Raw genomic sequence first — 19,112 nt, 5'->3', positions numbered from 1 at the left:
GTGTAGCGAGTAATATGAAACGGAGGAAGTATATAATTATCTGTAAGAAATTAGATGGTAAAAGCAATGTATTTATAAGCAAAAAATAGTGATATTACAAAAAAAAATGAGTTGAGAGAAAAGGAGTGTGAAAAACCACCTCTTCCAAACCCCCTATGCCCCTTAGTTCTAACCCCACCATTAGTTTTCTCCCTGCACTTGTTACTGTGTCACGAACATGGAGGTAAGTTGTCGGAATTCAAAAATAGTTGTCGGCGATATGCTTTTGAACTAGGTCTGGCCAGGCCAAACAGGGTGGAAGCTAAGGAAAAACCTTACATTAGACTGAGTCAGTATCAATATACAGTAACATATGTCCTTGATACGCAGTGATGTGATCCTACGGATAGGTCTTGTCGTCATACTTGCATGTCGGCATCTTGATCTTCTCCATGGACTCTTGGAGTATGCCGTTGAGAAAGGAGAATTTCGAAGAGATACCGGTGCTCTTCGGCGATATTCGCTTTCTCTTCTAGGCTGAGTTGAATGTCGGTCCATTGCGCGAGAACGCATCTTCCTCATAGGACTGTGGGGCCTATTCAGAGAACACTTGCCAGTATGACCGGTAGGTGGAGTCTGGCTTGCCATGGCTTGAAAAACCTCAGCATCACTCCTGAGTTGTTCTAGGCTGAACATATGCTGGAGTGCTTCAAAGATGTTAGGTTGACGGGTCTCATTAGCACCCTTCCCCTTATCAACAGGTGGCTTGGAAGATCCCACCACCGGTTGCAGAGTTGAGAAATTAGGTGGTGCTTTCCCTAGTGGAATTAACGTTGTTTTCATCAGTTTATGGCATCCCAAAAGTTTGCTTAGGATCCATGAGGTTGATATGCTGGCAAAGTTACGACTTAAGACTAAAGGTATATTCCCCCCCTCCTTCTAGCTAGCGTCAATTGTTTCGTTATGGAATAAATAATGATTTAGAGTGAACCAGTATCCTTCAAGTGTGCAAGCTGGTTTGGTATCCTGCAAGGCAGAACACGTAAACTAACATCGGGGGTTGATCCGAGGAACGTGTAACACCCCTCTGGGGACCACGAGCCCGCTAGTAGATATTGTCCTCTCTGGGCCCTAGCCCGCAAGGTTTTTGCTTTTGAGTGGGAACGGCCCACCCAAAAGGCCTCTACTAGGTTGAGGTATCCACCTCTATATAAAGAAGGCTTTGTTCTCCTCAACTTCCGATGTGGGATGGCTTTTACTCTCTTTCCCCACCTGTTCATATAAAACAGATGCATTTCATAATAAAACTCATAAAAACATGTATTTCAATCCAAAATATTTTCTTAAAAACATGATACTACACTTGCAAAACAATTATTAAAGATCTACAAATACACGCACCTTGAATAATAATAACTACTAGGGAGAAGAGAAAAGGTAGGCTAAGAGGGAGAGAGAGTTTAAACTTGAGAAAAGTGATTTGTTTCTCAAATTTGGTGTGAAAAACATGATGGGTGGAGACCCCTATTTATACTAGTTTGAAAAGTAGAATCGGAATAGGATTAGGAAACTAAAAGATAGATTTAGGAAAAAAAAAAAGATAATTATTTTAGCTAGGATAAACTATCTTTTATGATAACAATTTATAAAGAGGCCACGGCTTGTTATTTATTAGCAAGAACGGTAGCTATTATATTATTTACCCATGTACTTTTTGTATAAGTCATGTGGACAAGGTAGTTCCCCTCGTAATAGACTCGGTAAGGAATACTAAACTTGGGGGTGTGCACACTTTAGGCAAGGTACCTAGGCAAGGAAATGGATTTTTATCAAAGTTATATACTTTATATTATACAAGTATTAACAAGTATCCAGAAAGGTTTTTTGAAATTAAATATTTCAAAAGTTTAATTAAATAAAGTGTTTAATATTCCGCATATACATGTACTCAGTATTTTTACTGATACGCATTTTGTTTTGTTTTATGGCTTTGTCCCTGTGATGACCCTTTTGGTGAGCAGAATTTACAGGTTGATATGATGCATACTTCGTATGGGGGAGCTAGTGAGGAATCATAATTAGTCAAGGAGTTGTTATTTGTATTGTTATATAGTTGTACAATAAAGTTTATATTTATAAAGAGAAGTTAGTTCAGTTATTCCGCTGCATTAGTTTAAAGTTCAGTTAGTAGTTAGCATTAAAGCCTTTAACGTTATCACGTGGCTGTAATACTCCCAAGTTTCTCAAGTAGTTTTATATTAAAATAAGTTTTCCAAAAGAGAAAAATTTGGGGGTGTTACAGAACGCCCCTCCGATGCCTAAGTCAGTAAAGGGTAATAGCCGGTATATCTCAGGTAGAGTATATTGGTGTATGTGAACGTACCTTATGACTCGGATCAGGGGGATTATATAGGAACGACAGTGTCCTTGCTAAGATAGGATTCTGCTCCTATTGGTTGGATATAATTCTATTCTTTTCAATACTTATCTTCAGGCCCATAGGTGCATTAGATAAATACTGGATCAGACCCACACCCATCTGAGAATGGCCCAAATTATATTAGGAGCACCGCCAAGGTATCCTAATAAAGCCGGCATGACATAGTCAACGGTCCTTTCGTACATGAATTGACCATGACAGTCGTTAGCGGTTCTTCAGGACCGGCATGGAACTTAGTCAGCCCTCATACACCTTGTGTTTCACCACTGTGGTAACACTCCCAAAGTCGATGCAACGTAGTTTAGACGTGTATGGATTTTGGGGATGTTACACGGACAATCACCATTGTAACATTGTACCATTAGGTGTGCATGAGCTAACTAGCAAATATTATCCTATAACTTGATTAAATGACATTACTTGAATGACTAAACGAGCTCTTATGATTTAAACTAGGTTACTCATATAATATTTTTATGGTTAGAATTCCTATAATTTGATGAAAATAACTATAAATCCTATGAAATTTTGACACGAACTAGGTCCAGATGTTATAAGCATTCAATTAAAATTCACACAAAAATTAAATCCCAATTTATCATAGTTAACGGTTTACTCCAACGGGTCCGATTCCTAGTGATTTTATACCAGTTTCAAACTTCTGCTTCAAGATCTTATCATATCAACTCGAAACTTTATGAAATTTTATCACATTAAAAAAAATAGGGAGTATTACCGTTTAGGCTCAAGAAACTTCAAACATCTCGAAGTATGCTTGGAGAACGAAGGTTTCAAAGTTCACCTTAATTTTTGTGCAAATATCGACAAAAGTAACTCGAAATCCTATGAAATTTGACACGAGTTTGGGAAGCAAACAAGGAGAGTTTCCGTTGTATCTTGGGTAAAAGTTGTCAAGTATTCGAGTGACGAAGAAAATGGGAAATCATAAGAGAGAAGAGAGAGATAAGAAAATCATGAGAAAGAGCAAGGAAGAAGAGGATGAGCTTTATATATATGAAGGAAGAAGAGGATGAACTTTATATATGGGCCAATCCGCCAATCACACCTATAAATATAAGTATGGCTGACCACATATAAGAATTTGTGTAATTTGAAACTTTTTTTTTCCGAAGAATACAACTTAATTTATTAAGCCTCTTACAAAATTATATTATTATTATAGTAAATAAACCTTAAATATAATTGCATTACATGACACTCAATTTGTCAACTCATAATTACTAAACGCTTATAACCTTAACATCATCTAAAACAGGACCACACATATAGCTGAAATCATCAAGTCTAGTATGATAAAAAGCACTCCAAAATGTCAACCTAGTTCTAGTTGAGATTGCTTGAAACTTAAGACTTGCAGTTGTAAATCCACCTTTTGCTTCAGAATTGAAATGAACTTTAACAGTTTCCTTGGCAGCAAATGCTTCTACTACCATTGAACCATGACATCCATTTTTGGCATCCCCAACTTTAAAAGTTAGTAAGTAGAATTGGTTAACTTTGGTATATATGATTTGAGCAATAGCACTTTCTCTTCCTCCAACCAATTCAACAGCTGATGATCCTTTGGGCACATCGTAGTGTTTCGAATCGATGTACTTGACTGGTTTTAGTGATTCAATGATCCAACCAGGGATTGGAGAGACAAAGTGATGGGGGTGTGGAGATAGGAGAACCCCAGTAGAGTATTTCTCAAATACATATGGACCGATTTCAAAATCTCCATTTTTAACTATGTTACCTGCAAAGCAAAGTGGTATATATACATATTTAGGAATAAGTTTATATAGTTTAATCTAATAGAATCATAAAGGAATTTATGCATCTATTATAGTGCTAGATGTAAAACAAAACCATTAATCTACCAGAACCATCCGTATTATATAATTACCGAATTTGTTGACATGTCTTGAATCTAAGCTCTATCATAAGTTAACGACGTTACATATATGAATATTCGTCTAAATAAGTTTGTCTTTGTCATATATCATCTTCAAAACTTGGGGTCATTAGTTGAAAAAAAAAAAAAAAAACAGACTTGAGTACATGTAAAACTATTAGGATATATTGATTTTTTTCATTTGAACAATGGACCATGTAGGGCTCCTATCTCATAAGACTAAGAATACTCATGGAGTAGGAACAGGAGCGTCGAGTCCAAAAAAAGGGATAACCACCTAAAAACTTTAAGCTTTAAAATATATTGTTCATATTTCATAGTACTTGCAATTTTTTGAAATTATATTACAACATATACAATTCTTGACTTTAAAACGATCAATATATATTTCTAAAATAACAAAGCAATAATTCATACTTCCTCCGTTCTATAATAAGTGAAACACTTACTATTTTAGAATGTTTCAAAATAAGTGAAACATACCTTAAATGGATAAAAGAAAGTGACAAAATGACAAGAGTGCCCATCACAACCTTGTGTGATTTGCTTTTCTCTCTCCTCTTTTTGATAATAATAAGGGTGTTTTATAACTTTTTGGCTTTTGAAAGTGATGTTTATTAAATCTTGTGCCCAATTCCTATGTTTCACTTATTATGGAACGGAGGAAATATATATATATATATATATATATATATATATATATATATATATATATATATTGTTTTTTGTACTAAACACGTACCCTTAAAATGTGGTTTTAGCAAGAAACTACCTTGGCTGTAGTGTGGCAATTTTATCTCCTTGATTGCAATAGCATCCAAAAGTGGGCCACATGTTGGATCCTCCTCTACACCAGGGTTCTTGAAAGTGATCTTAACATTAGTAGAAGTTGCCTTAAAACCCCAAGCATAAGTGTCACCTCCATCACTATTATATAATGTTTGAATAGGAAGATCTACTGACTCTCCAGAAGCTGCCACCCTTATAACCTCTTCTTGTGCACAAGTTCTTGTTGTGCTGAAAGTAATTGAGTAGAATGAATCTTTGTTTAGTTTCAATTCTTGGGAGATAGATGCCTCATTTCCTAATCTTATCGCGTGCACATCACGTGGAACATTGAAGTAGAATCCACCTGGTTGGGGCCCACCTGATATGAACTCTACTAAGCCATTGATTTCCCACATAGGGAGGGAATTTTTACCAATGATTACTGTCTTCTGCATGTTTGATGGCTTTGGTCCTTGTTCAAAGTTTCCATTTGGGAAAAATCCTGTAAATTTGGAAATGTTTTAGGTTCAAGTATTCAGCAAATTAAAGTAGTAGACTGACACTCCTAAAAGAAAAAAAAAGTAGTAGATTAACATGCGTATATGTCATGTATGTCATGAGGGGTAGTATTGTGCGTGCTAGTAGATCAATTGAACAGAAGGTATTAAAAAGTAAGAGACTTGAACTGATATAATTGATCAAGAGATTGATTTACGAGTTTTAATGCATAATTTTAATCATTAATTATTTTTAATTATGTACTAATAGTAAATATTATACTTCCTCCATTTCATAATAAAATAATGGACAATAATACAAATGTTTATTGAACATTGACTATTTGGACTTTATTGGACCTGATTAGACATGATTGGAACTTATTGAAACTTATTACACCTGATTTGAACTTATTGAACCTGATTGGAATTTATTGGACCTTATTAGACTTGATTGTAACTTATTGTCCTGATTGGACCTTATTGCAACTTATCTGAACTTATTGGACCTGAAACTTAATTTTTTAAGTTGAGGAGGACGCACCCTAAGTGAAACAGTACTTCTCTAAAACCGCTCTCACATAAAAAAAAAGAGAAGTGTTTCACTTATTATGAAACAGAGGAAGTAATTAACAGTTTGAATATATACATGAAAGCAGATTTAAGTATATCTTATGTCTTATACCTTTTTCTCATATACTTTGGAGTTTTTGAACTTTGATTCTCAAATAGCAAGTGAGTAGATATTAGAGATAAGAAATAACAATTTGGTGATCATCTTGATTAATTATGAAGAACTCATAATATACCGTGAAAAAATTGAAGGTATCAAGTATCGACATATATGTTATATACAAGCACTCACAACTAAATTAAATGGCTGGTATAGTAGTAGACATGTATATTGAGCATATAAGTTCAGATTTACTACATTGTGCCTGTCAAAAACTTTTAATACTCATACTCCAATAACTAAACTTTGAGATCAGAGATAAAAGATTCGTGTATTAGTTCTTGCTATAGCCTATAGCACATTCCTATGAGTACTTCTTATCTTAATTAACTACAATAAAAGTTGATCCTTTTAAACAAAGAAAATCATATTATATTTTTTTTTTTGGATTGGTGAGATGAATTGCCCTATACGATCAGAACCTCGCACAGGTCAATCCAGTCAGGTTAGCGGGCTAGACTTGTAAGAGAGGAGGGTATATATATTATATATGACTGCAAAAAATACGATTAATCAAATGCACTGTACTATACCAATCTTTTTTGTATAATGAACCTAAGAAACATGTAAAAAGAGAGTATAAAGAGAAGAGGCGAAACTAACCATCAGGAGTAGTAGCATAAACCAAAGAAGCAATATAATCACTGCTGCTTATCATCACCAAGAGAAGCACAACGTAAAAAGACGATAATGCCATTGTGTGATGCAATCTACGCACACACACCCAGAAAACGAGAAAAAAGAGAGAGATCAGATAGTTAGAGAGTGCTCTCAATAAGTCTGAAGAATGTGCAATTGCAATGAAAACTGAGACTGATGATATATACAACTACAACAATTATGAGGAGAGAGAAAATTCAGTGTAAGGAATGGAATCATCTAGTGAGTGAGTCCACCAAATTAGGCGTAACATTTGCTGGATTGTCTCCTCTCTAGTATATATTTTTGCCCTCTCTTCATTTTTAGAGGTTAAGATAATATACAGTTGCTTCATAATTAAGTTATTCTTTAATTTCATCTTAATTATTGCTTGGTTTCTGCACCAGTACTACATTTGGGAATTGTCAATATGATTTTATATACATTGATCACATGAAACTGCACCTTGATTCAATTGGTGTAGAAGTATAAGTTTTTTCTTTCCATTAAGATTAAAAATTATGAAGTATATATTGCTTTTGTATGAAGAATATTGTGTAGCTGGTTCACCTGAGAAATTGCTGTTCCGAAAGATGTATATAGGTCAAATAGGTGATTTTGTCACCCTTATTCCTAGATGGAAATCCTTGAAATGCCATGCGTGCAATAACTAACTGTCTTTCTCTTCCCTTATACTTTTTTTTTTCTTTGTTTGTGTGTGTCTCACACATACGAATTGATTGTTCAGACTAGGGATAGTAATCACTTGACCTGTTCATGAACAGTTCGAACTCGACTTGGTCACAACTCGATCAACGCTCTGTTCGTAGTGGCTCGACTCGAAAAGTCGTGAACAACTTAATTATTCTTTTAAATAGAAAAATAATATATTTATGTATATCCATAAATATATTTATCCTAGATATTACACAATTATATGTTATCATTGTAACAAAAGAGACCTACTAATCTCAAAAATTTTAAAAAGAAAAAGAAAAAAAATTAAAATATGTAAACTAGGGGTAATATCGAGTCAAGTCTGCTCGTGAATAGTTGAAACCCGGCTTGGTAAACGTTTGGTCAAAGCTCGGCTCGAGCTCGAATAAATATAAACAAACACTATCTGAATATAAACCTTAGTTCGGGCTAGCTCGACTCAACTGATAAGCAGCCCTAGTTTTGTCTCTGATGAAATGACAATCTATGTCAACATGTTTTGTCTTTTCATGGTGAACAGGGTTGGCTACAATGGCTAGGGCATCTTGGTTGTCACACTTTATCACCGTTGTGCCTAGCTTCTTTGTGCCTAGGTCTTTGAGAAGCTGTGTGAGCCACATTACTTTACACACAATGAGTGCCATTGATCTGTACTCAGTCTATGTTGTTGATCTGGCAACAACTGATTGTCTCTTTGATTTCCATGAGATAGGTGAGCTTCCAAGAACAATGCACAATCCAGATATAGATACACACTAACACACCTGCCCAGTCTGAGTCATAGTAGGCAGTGAGGAGAGCTTCTGAGTCTCTTGCTAGAAAGGTGCCTTGACTAGGACAACTTGCGAGGTATCTGAGCACCCTGATCCCTGCTTGATAGTGAGCAGTAGTAGGTTGATGCACAAATTTTCTTAATACATGAACAATAAAAGCTATATCAGGTCTAGTAATTGTAAGGTAGATTAACTGGCCAATGAGCCTCTGGTATTTTTCTGGATCGTTGTAAAGGATGACCAGTATCAGCAGTGAGTTTTTCATGAGTGTCCATGAGAAGTTTTAGAACCTTACAATATTCCAGATTATACTCCTTAAGTATATCTTGCACATACTTCTTTTGAGATAGGAAAACCCCCCTGTGAGATTTATCCACCTCTATTCCAAGAAAGTAACTCACCAATGGTCCCATGTCCTTCATATGAAAGTGGTCTGAGAGAAGAAGTTTGGCTTCAGCAATAACTTCTTCACTGTTGCCAGCTGCAGTTAGAAGAAAGTCATGTTCGTATAATTAGATGCGGGTGAGATTGCATCCTTGAGTTTTTTTTTTTTTTTTTTTTTTGTGCAAAGAGAGTAATCTAACTTGGATTGTTCAAAGTGGTTGCCTTTTAGAGCTGAGCTTTAATTAACTTGGAAGAACCACTGTCTAGAGGCCTATTTGAACCCATACAAAGCAGACCATTTCAGCACTTTCTTTGTAGCGCATTGCTACCCCTGGGCTTGAAGCTTGACTCTATTACCATACTTAGAGTAACCTGGAGGGAGCTTCATGAATAAAGTTTCATGTAAATCACCATGCAAGAAGGCGTTTTTAACATCCATTTGGTGAACTGACTAATCTTTAATAGCTGAAACAATAAGTAGGGATCTCACAGTTGCTAGCTTAGCTACAGGAGCAAATGTGTCCTCATAGTCTATGGCCTATGCCATACTTTTGCTTGTTCCCTCACTGACTTGGAAGGGACTCTTGGTTAGTTTTGCAAGAGGATAGATGAAAACATAACTCATCATTGTGTTTGTCAAACCCTTTCAAGCCTTGTATTTCACTTATTTCTTCATGGGAGCATGTCCCAGTCTCATGTGCCATATGGAAGATGCACTCATCTTCTTGCTATCTGCAACATTGGCTGGTAACTCCAGTTCTCTAATTGTGACAGCACATGAGTGTTTCTCATCTTTCTTCTTTTCTTTGTTGCAGTTCAGTTTCTCCACTAATCCTTCTATATATTCATCAACAAGATAATAAAGTCCATTTGAACTCTTCCTAACCCCATGAGTGAGTGGTTTGAGCTGTTCTCAAAGATGCAGAGTTTAGGGTGAAAAATAACTTTGCAATTCCCGGCCATTTCGAGGCACTTTCTAAATAGAAATTAAGTTGTGTTTGAAGGATGGAACATATAACACATTTCTTAATGTCATCAGATTGTTTCTCAAGATTACATCACCTACTTGAGTGATGTTGGAGGTTTCACCAGTTGACAGATTTATCTTGGGTTCTTTGTTCCATTTTTTCACATTCACAAGTGTTTCCATGTTGCCTGTCATATGATGTGAAGCACCATTGTCAATGGTCCACTGGCTATCGTCACTTGTGTTGGCAAGGTAGCAGCTCACCATGTTAGAGTAGGCAAGATCCATGTCATCATCAGATGCATTTTCTATTTCATTTTTAGAACTCATCAACATTTTTAGAAGCTTCTCAATTGATGTATGTTAGCTCCATGTGACTAGAGTTGAACCCTCCTTCACTCTTCACATTGCAACTATTCTCACTTTCCTACCTTTGTTCCATCTTTGACCACCTCTAGATGTGTTCCCTGCAGATTTCTTGCCATAATTATCTCTTCCTTTTCCCTTATACATGGGATGTGTTGGTGGATAACCAATCCCAGTCCAACATTTCTCACTAACAAGGCCTTGTTTCCCACAAGCTATTCAAGACACAATGTTAAGGGATTTGCTATACATAACAATCATTTCCTTTTGTCCTTTCACACTAGAGTGTATTTCTCTCTGAGATTCCTCCTATGTTAGAGTGCAACAAGCACTATCAACATTAGGAAGTGATGAGACCATTAGTAATTAAATTGCTTCTCAGAGTCCCATAAGACTCATCCAGCCCATTTAGGAATTGAAAGATCTTCTGCTGTTCCTATTGAAGATTCAATGCTTCAACATATACACTAACTTCAATTGTCACTTGTGTTATAGGAGGGTATAGTGAGAGTTTTAGTTCTTCCCATAGTATCTTCATGTCAGTGTAATATTCAGATATGATTCTAACATTCTGTTTTGTCTCATAAATGTCTTTGCTTATCTTGTATTTTCTAGCTCAATTAGTTGCAAGATATCTCTGCTCCAGTTCTCTCCATATTTTTTGCACAGTCAGTTACAAACATCACTGATCACTTTATAGGATCAGTCATAGATACAAGAAGCCATGATATTATCATACTACTATTGCAAGTATCCCAGTGGTCTTGCTTCACTTATCAGACCCATCTCTCTTCACAACTCTAGTTACAACCCCTAACTTTCTCTTGGAAGCAAGGCAAATTTCAAAGGACCTTCTCCATGACCTATAGTTGGAGGATTTCTGGAGTTTTTCTATACTCACAGAGTTGCTTTTTTCTCAAGGGTGAAGATATAGAGGACTGGTCACATCTAAGGAGGTTGTAGTCGTGGTTTCCTTCTTGTTTTTCTTTCTGGTCATGAAAAGATACAGCTAGCAACACTAATCTCATAAGAGAGAAATGATGGCGGGGAAGAATATTTTTACTACAACTAGCAGTTGTATTAACAATATCACACGCTAAATTAATTAAAGACGAGATTTTTGAACTTAATAGTGAATTTCTGTTGAAGATTAAGTTGTAGATCTAATATCATGATAATAGATGAGGAATTTCATTTGTTGAGAGTGAAAGAAAATATCATAGAAGCAGTAAGTTCATCAGCATTCCAGTAAAACTACCTTTTTGTTGTGATTTCATTCATTTTTGTCATAACAGCTACAATGAGACCAGCTGACCTTAAATAGAGGAGAATCCTCCTAGGAAACCTAGCCACATCAGTTTAGGAGATTACAAGAAAAAGCTGGAAATAGACCCTTGTCACAACAAGGAGAAAAGTTATGCTTAGATCTCATCACTCCGCACACACAAAGCTACTATACTATATACAGAAGTGCTCATACTACACTAGAGCCCTACATATATCTTCAGTCTTCAACACATATGTCAGTATGACGCGTTTTGTTTACACTCATGTTCCATCGCCATAGGTTGGAAGACGAATACCTTGATATAATCTCAAAAGATCTCTAATAGTCCCATTATTCAAAGACGAACTTGAAAGGACCAATTCCATTGATACAAAAAGAAAAAAAACACCCAATTACAAGGCCTTGGCCTTACTACAATGCTTACGAACCCTAGTGACAACTGACAACTCTCTATAATATGCTATCAAGATTTTGCCAAGATACTAATGCAAAAAGGTAAATGACTCCTGTAAAATCTAACAATAATCTCACAATCGATTTATTTGTTTCAAGGACTTGAATTTTCAATACATGATACAATCACTTATAATAATACAACATAATCTTTAATCTACACACAATTTAGTTGCTCGAATTTCTCATAGAAATCTTACATCTACAATAATCTTGAATCATTATTCAACATATATAATAATCTTTTCTTCTCTTTGAATTAATGAAGAGGTACAACCCTGATATCATCCAAGACTGGACCACACATGTGGCTAAGATCATCAAATTTAGTATGATAAAACGAACTCCAAAATGTTAATCTAGTTCTAGTTGAGATAGCTTGGAACTTGAGACTTGTAGAAGTGAAACCACCCTTTCCTTGAGAATCATAGCTAACTTTAGTATTTTCTTCGGCCGCGAATGCTTCCACTAACATTGATCCATGGCATCCATTTTTGGCATCTCCAACTTTGAAGGTGAGAAGGTAGAATTTGTCTGGTATTGTTCTTATGATTTGAGCTATAGCACTTTCTCTTCCTCCTACTAATTCAATAGCAAAGGATCCTGAGGGCACAAAGAAGTGTGTTGAGTCAATATATTTGACAGGTTTCAGTGATTCAATAATCCAGCCAGGAAGTGGAGAGATGACATCATGGGAATGTGGAAGGAGAAGGACTCCTGTTGAGAAATTCTTGAATACATGTGGACCGATTTCAAAGTCTCCATTTTTTACTATATTTCCTGAAACAAAAAAAAATATTGTTGTAGTTATTCATGTGTTAGTATAAAAAATCAAGGTAATTAAAGACTTGTTCGTTGTCGTTTTTTCTTTTGGTTTCTCAGTTTTTGTGAAAGTTGAAAACTAGGAAAATTAACTTTTAATATACAAGATTTATGAATAGACGAGGTTTGATTTCGGGACATTCTAAGTGCCTTATAATAGGAAATAAAGAGTAGTAAAAAAACCTTATAGAAAATAATTAAATAACGACCCTATTAAGGATTGATAATATGTATCTTTTATGAGAGATCTTGAGAAAGTAATATTAAATTTGGCACAATCTATTGCATTTATAATGTTTTCTCTTACGTGTACTAGGGCGTAAAACGTTTTTCCGAAAAACTGTTTTCCTCCATTTTCAGTTTTACATTGTTTGGTTGGCAAAAGAGTGTAAAACCATTTTTCCTTGGGATAAAATTACTCTCCCAATTATGGAAAACCATTTTCCTTTCAAAATGAAGGGAAAATTGTTTTACTTATCTCTCTTGTATACTTTTCTCACTACCTCCTTACTTTTCCTTTCATTTCATCATTTTCCTTACATGAAACCAAACAACGGAAAACTAATTTTGGAATTGTGTTTTCCATTGTAAATTGTTTTCCATGAAAATCATTTTACATTGGAAATGTTTTACACCCTACCGAACGAAGCCTTAATCTCTCACATAAACTAAGGGTTGTTAACCCTTAAGGTTACCCTTATCTTTCTTATTAAATTGAAACTATAAAGATGAACTTACCAATGGGTTTAAGGAGTGGCATCATCTCTTTTATTGCAACATCGTCCAAGAGAGGCCCACAAGTAGGGTCTTCTTCTGTACCAGGGTTGTGAAAAGTGACCTTAACAATGTTAGACATAGCTTGAAAAGCCCAAGCATAAGTGTCTCCTCCATTGCTACTATACAATGTTTGAATGGGTAAATCTGTGGAGATTTTAGAAGCTGAAACCCTTAAAACTTCTTCTAGGGCACAAGTCCTTGTTGCACTGAAGGTAAGAGAGTAATATAACCCTTTCTTAACTCTCACGTATTGAGATACAGATGCCTCATTCCCTAGTCTTACAGCATGGACGCCACGTGGCACTACAAAAAAGAAGCCACCTGGTTGAGGCCCACCTGATACATACTCGACCATGCCCTTTTTCACCCACTTTGGGAGAGAGTGTTTCCCTTTGATTACCGTCTTCTTTATGTTTGTTGGCTTTGGTCCCTCTTCAAAGTTTCCATTTGGAAGATATCCTGTAAATAGATAGTTCACTCTCAATTAATGTTAATTATTAAAATTAGAGATGATTATTGAATTAAGCTTTGACTAATTTATATCCTCTTCAATTTATACAAGTTACCTCAAAAAATTATAATTGATCCCAAGATAATATAAGTAACCTCTATTATATTGATTAGCAACCCTTAAAATAAGTTACCTAACAAATGACATAAGTAACCCCAATAATTATCAGTAATACTTAGTATAGTAATAAGTAATTCCAACAATTATAAGTAATTCTTATACATAATTCCTCCGTTCTATAGTTATTGCAAATATACTATTGATTTTTTTTAAGAAACTCGTGTGAAGAGGATAAAAAGTGGGAGCCATGTGATAGGAGAAAGATAGTGAACAAGTATCTCTATTATATAAGCCAAGGGGGGAGCTATGGTGTCCCCTTTTAAAAAGTCATTTTTGTCCTTAGCTAAATATATAATTGGATATTCAAATTTTCTACAATATATCCTTTCCTAATTTAAAGATGCGGTCGAAATTCTAATAATAAATTAAACTAAATAAGCATTAACAAGGTAACTTGACACAATTAGAAAAATGGTTATTTAATTTAAAAAAATTACAAAATTAAATTGACTATAAGACCTTATATCTAGATGTTCATTATAATTTCTAATCACTTTACATTAGTTTGTATAACAATAATTATAAATCACACTTCTAAAATTATATCTAGATGAAATTTATTAAGAACAGACCCAGACAATCGACGGACGTATCGAGTGCATAGAAGGCTAGTAACTAAAGAATGAAACGTTGCAATTAATTAAAACTTCCAAATAAGAAAAATGTTGCATTTAAAAAAGAACGGATAAAATATATATGTGAATTAGCCACATCATTATATATAGGTGTAGCCAACCACATATAACTATATGCACTATTCCATGTGATCAAGGATGCCCAATACCTGTTATGAGCTAATACTCCCTAGCTCCTAATATAAATATTATTGCTGAAATAAACCTAAAACTATATTGCACCATGGCCGAACTCACCATCAAGAGTAGTTGCATCGGTTGTCCAAGCAAAAAAATCTACGCTGCTAACAAAAAAGAATACCAAAAGAAAATAAAGAGGAGATGAAGCCATTTTGAGAGAGAAAATGAGAGAGAAGAAGAAGCTTTCTAGACTATGCAATTGTATATTGAACAATGAGATTACTAGCAATATATATACACTAAGGCATTAGGATTGAAGCGAAAGGAAATAGAAAACTCTCGGAAATGAGTCCACTATATAAGCCGTGAGATATGTTGGATTGCCTCCATTTTCTTTCTAAATTTGCCATGTTTCTGTAGTCTGTAGTCTGTACAATGCAGTTTCTATCTGGGGAAGTTCTTAACTTTGTAGTCAACGAATAACTTTAACTTCGAGTATGGTTCTATTCAGACAGCTCGATCTCCATTTCTGTATATTAAAATTTTGGAGCATATATATATATATATATACTAATTCCATTTCTTTTTAAGTGACACATTTCTTGTTTTCACGTTTGCCAATGCATTATTTTAACCATTAATATCTTCAATTATTAATAAGTAAAAATTATAAAAAGATATTAAAAAAATTCACATTCAGACGAATCTAATAAGATCCCACATGACATATATTTTTCCTAAAATGTAAATCACCAAAACTAATTAAAGTTTAAACTGTAAATAGTAAATACTATGTAAATGTGTCACTTAAACAAAAAAGGGAGTATTATATATTGTCTTGGTTACTTCCTTAGTTCCTTCTCTTGGGAAGAGAACACCTGTAAGATCATTATGATCGTTTAGCTTTATTAATTAATAGTTGGATCTAATAGGAGTGTACACGTAGTCTGGCCGTCTGGGTTTTGTGTATGGTTTTGGAACAGTTGGCCTAATGTAATGCCCTAATCAGTAGACTAAAGAAGACAATACTTTGTGGGGGAGAATTGTTCGGTTCATAACTATTGTAAAAAGCTATCTACCGCTGTTTGGTTATGATATTATTAAGGAAAGGGGTATATTTGATCTAGGGTATGTTTGGCAATGTTAGCTGAGAAGAGACTATTTAGCAGTAATTGATAAGGTATAACTGAAACTGATAAAGTGCTGATTAGCTTAATTGTTCGGCAGAATTAGTTAGATAAGTTGATCATTTATTTTAATTTTTAATTGTTATTATATATTTCAATCCTAATTTTTTTTAATGCATTTAAACAATAATGTATTAATGTAATTTTTTTTAATTCACTTGGACTAAAATATTAGGGAATTTATATTCTCCATAAGCAATTATGAAATGAATATCTTTAATGTAGAGAATATAGAAGATAGAGAAGAAGTGTTGTGTTTCTCATTTACTCAATGAACGTATATATAGTACAACTTACAAAAAATAACTTTTTGAATAGTACCGAAGATTACGTACAAGATATTAACAGAAGATATTCACAAGAGCATATTCTATGCCTATTATGTAGGAGGAGATAAGTGTTGACTTATTCCATCCTTATCACGCCCCCTCGAATTGGACGGCCAGGATGAGAGGCCAATTCGTTGGACAAGATTTTGATGCGTGGCACGGGGCAAAGGTTTTGTTAATGCATCAGCGAGCTGGTCATGAGTAGAGATGTAGGAAACCCGTAGGAGACCTGCTTGGACATTTTCGCGTACGAAGTGGTAATCAAGCCCCAGGTGCTTCATTTTAGAATGAAAAAGGGGATTCGCACTGACGTACGTGACACCGGCATTGTCACAGTAAATGACTGGAGGCTGCGGGAGTTTGTAGCCAAGTTCATCAAGGAGGTTGCGAACCCATAACAATTCAGCGGTAGTATTAGCCACAGCGCGGTACTCGCCTTCAGTAGAGGAGCGAGCGCGAGTACGTTGTTTGCGCGAAGTCCAGGAAATAGCATTCTTACCAAGGTAGACAATGTAAGCAGTGGTGGAGATGTAATCATCTTTGTCCCACGCCCAGTCGGAGTCGGAGTAAGCATGGAGCGTGGGAGGGGAGTCACGGTAGAGAATGAGACCCATGTGAGACGTTCCATGAAGGTAGCGAAGGAGGCGACGAAGTGCTTGCATATGAGTATCAGTGGGGCGTTGCATGTATTGGGCCAGTTTATTTACTGCAAAAGTGACGTCGGGCCGAGTTAATCCCAAATATTGTAGGCTACCAATGAGGGTCCGATAGGTTGTGGGATCAGGGAGAGCGGTGCCATGAAGAGTGAGAGGTGGATCAGTGGCTAGGGGGGTGGAGACCGGCTTGGCGTCCTCCATGTTAGCTTTACACAAGATGTCATTGATGTATTCCTTCTGGCTAAGGAAGAGACCCTGTGGGTGAGGCAAGACTTCAACCCCAAGGAAGTAGGAGAGAGTGCCCAAATCCTTTAGAGAGAAGCGAGTAGCAAGCTGGAGGACGAACTGGTCAAGGGCCGAGGAGTCGGTGCCAGTGACTATGATATCGTCAACATAGACGATTAAATAGAGGGTGGTGCCTTGAGATGTACGAGTGAACAGAGAGGGGTCGGATATGGTGTTCTTAAAACCCACAACAAGGAGATGATGACGAAGCTCGGTGTACCACTCCCGGGGGGCTTGTTTCAAGCCATACAGGGCCTTGTTTAACTTGCATACATGATGGGGAAACTTGGGATCCGCATAACCGGGAGGCTGGATAGTGTAGACTTCGTCGGTGAGAGTACCCTGCAAGAAAGCGTTATTAATATCAAGTTGACGCAACGACCACCCGTTGCTTACGACAAGAGAAAGGACAAGGCGCACGGTGGATGGCTTCACCACGGGACTAAACGTCTCACAAAAGTCGACACCAGCGTGTTGAGTAAAACCACGAGCAACATATCTTGCTTTGTACTTGGTGATATTGCCATCTTGGTCTTTCTTTATCCTGAAAATCCATTTACACGTGACAACATTTTGAGAAGGGGAGGGGGGGACTAAGTCCCATGTGTGATTTTTGAGAAGAGCCGAGACCTCCTCATCCATGGCTTGGCGCCAAACCGGGCTTTTTAGTGCTTGGGTAATGTTTTTGGGCTCGGTGTCGAGGGCTACAGCAGTGAGGTTGAGCTTGGTAAGGGGTTTGCGGATGCCATGGGAGAGGCGAGTGTGATGAGCGGGAGGTGAGGAGGGTGGGCTGGGGGAGGGGTTGGGCGTCGAGATGGGAGACGGGTCGGGGGAGAGTGTGGATGATGCGGGAGAGGAGGACGAGAGAGGGAGTGGGTCAGAGAGAGTGGGCGAGGGTGAAGGTGGAGCAGCGGATGTGGGCGAGGAGGAGCTGGACGCAGTATGAGAGAGGGAGGATGGGTGAGAGAGAGAGAGTCGGGCGAGGAAGGGTGTGTGGGAGATGGCGAGACAGCTAAGGTGGTAAGGTGCATGGGGCAACATTCATCAAGGAGCTGAGGAAGGGGTGGTGGAGTGGGGCATTTTGTGGAGAATGGGAAGGAGTGTTCGATGAAGTGCACATGACGGGAGCAGTACACTCGGTTGGTAGTGAGATCAAGGCAGTAGTAAGCGCTTTGAGTGGAGGAGTACCCAATGAAGACGCAAGGGGTAGATTTGTGATGAAGTTTGTGAGGAGAGTAGGGGCGGAGCCAGGGATAGCACAGGCACCCAAAACTACGTAGTTTGCCATAGTTGGGCTCAGTGCCGAAGAGAGTGGAGTAAGGGGAGGCATTTTTGAGAGTGGCAGTGGGAAGACGATTTATGAGGTAGACAGCTGTGGAACAAGCATTGGACCAGTACTCAAGGGGCATGTGGGAGTGAGTGAGGAGAGAGAGAGCGGTTTCAACGATGTGGCGGTGTTTGCGCTCAGATAGGCTATTATGTTGAGGAGTATGAGGTGGAGTAGTGAGGCGAGAGATGCCATCAATGGAGAGATAATATTTGAGAGCGTCATATTCACCACCATTGTCAGAATATAAGGTGATGATGGGGGTGTTAAAGAATTTTTCCACCAAGGCCTTAAAACGAATGAAAACCTGTTTTGTGTCGGATTTGAGTTTGAGAGGATAGAGCCAAGTATATTTAGAAAAGTGATCAATAAAGACGACGTAATACTTGTAACCATCATGAGACAAAACGGGGGAGGACCA

General features: G+C 36.9%; 2 protein-coding genes across 3 annotated transcripts; both read right to left on the bottom strand.

The window, feature by feature from the left end:
• Positions 1-3,564: 3,564 nt before the first annotated feature.
• On the bottom strand, positions 3,565-7,139 carry LOC104889350 (protein DUF642 L-GALACTONO-1,4-LACTONE-RESPONSIVE GENE 2). 2 transcript variants are annotated; one of them, XM_010674543.2, is made up of 3 exons: positions 6,939-7,139; positions 5,080-5,607; positions 3,565-4,178 (listed from the first exon to the last, which is right to left on the bottom strand). In XM_010674543.2, exons 1-3 carry the CDS (start codon positions 7,030-7,032, stop codon positions 3,661-3,663), a joined length of 1,140 nt encoding a protein of 379 aa, XP_010672845.1. In that variant the 5' UTR covers positions 7,033-7,139; the 3' UTR covers positions 3,565-3,660. The 2 variants fall into 2 exon arrangements, with proteins under 2 accessions (XP_010672845.1, XP_010672846.1); XM_010674544.2 differs by having other exon boundaries at positions 5,110-5,607.
• Positions 7,140-12,073: 4,934 nt separating this feature from the next.
• Positions 12,074-15,229, bottom strand: LOC104889574 (protein DUF642 L-GALACTONO-1,4-LACTONE-RESPONSIVE GENE 2). The gene is made up of 3 exons (XM_010674832.3): positions 15,025-15,229; positions 13,483-13,980; positions 12,074-12,702 (listed from the first exon to the last, which is right to left on the bottom strand). Exons 1-3 carry the CDS (start codon positions 15,116-15,118, stop codon positions 12,182-12,184), a joined length of 1,113 nt encoding a protein of 370 aa, XP_010673134.1. The 5' UTR covers positions 15,119-15,229; the 3' UTR covers positions 12,074-12,181.
• Positions 15,230-19,112: the final 3,883 nt, after the last annotated feature.

Source organism: Beta vulgaris, chromosome 3 (assembly GCF_026745355.1).
Source record: "Beta vulgaris subsp. vulgaris cultivar EL10 chromosome 3, EL10.2, whole genome shotgun sequence".
Classification (NCBI taxonomy): Eukaryota; Viridiplantae; Streptophyta; class Magnoliopsida; order Caryophyllales; family Amaranthaceae; genus Beta; species Beta vulgaris.
The sequence above is the reverse complement of the archived record's forward strand: the minus strand, read 5'-3'. Positions and strand labels throughout refer to the sequence as shown.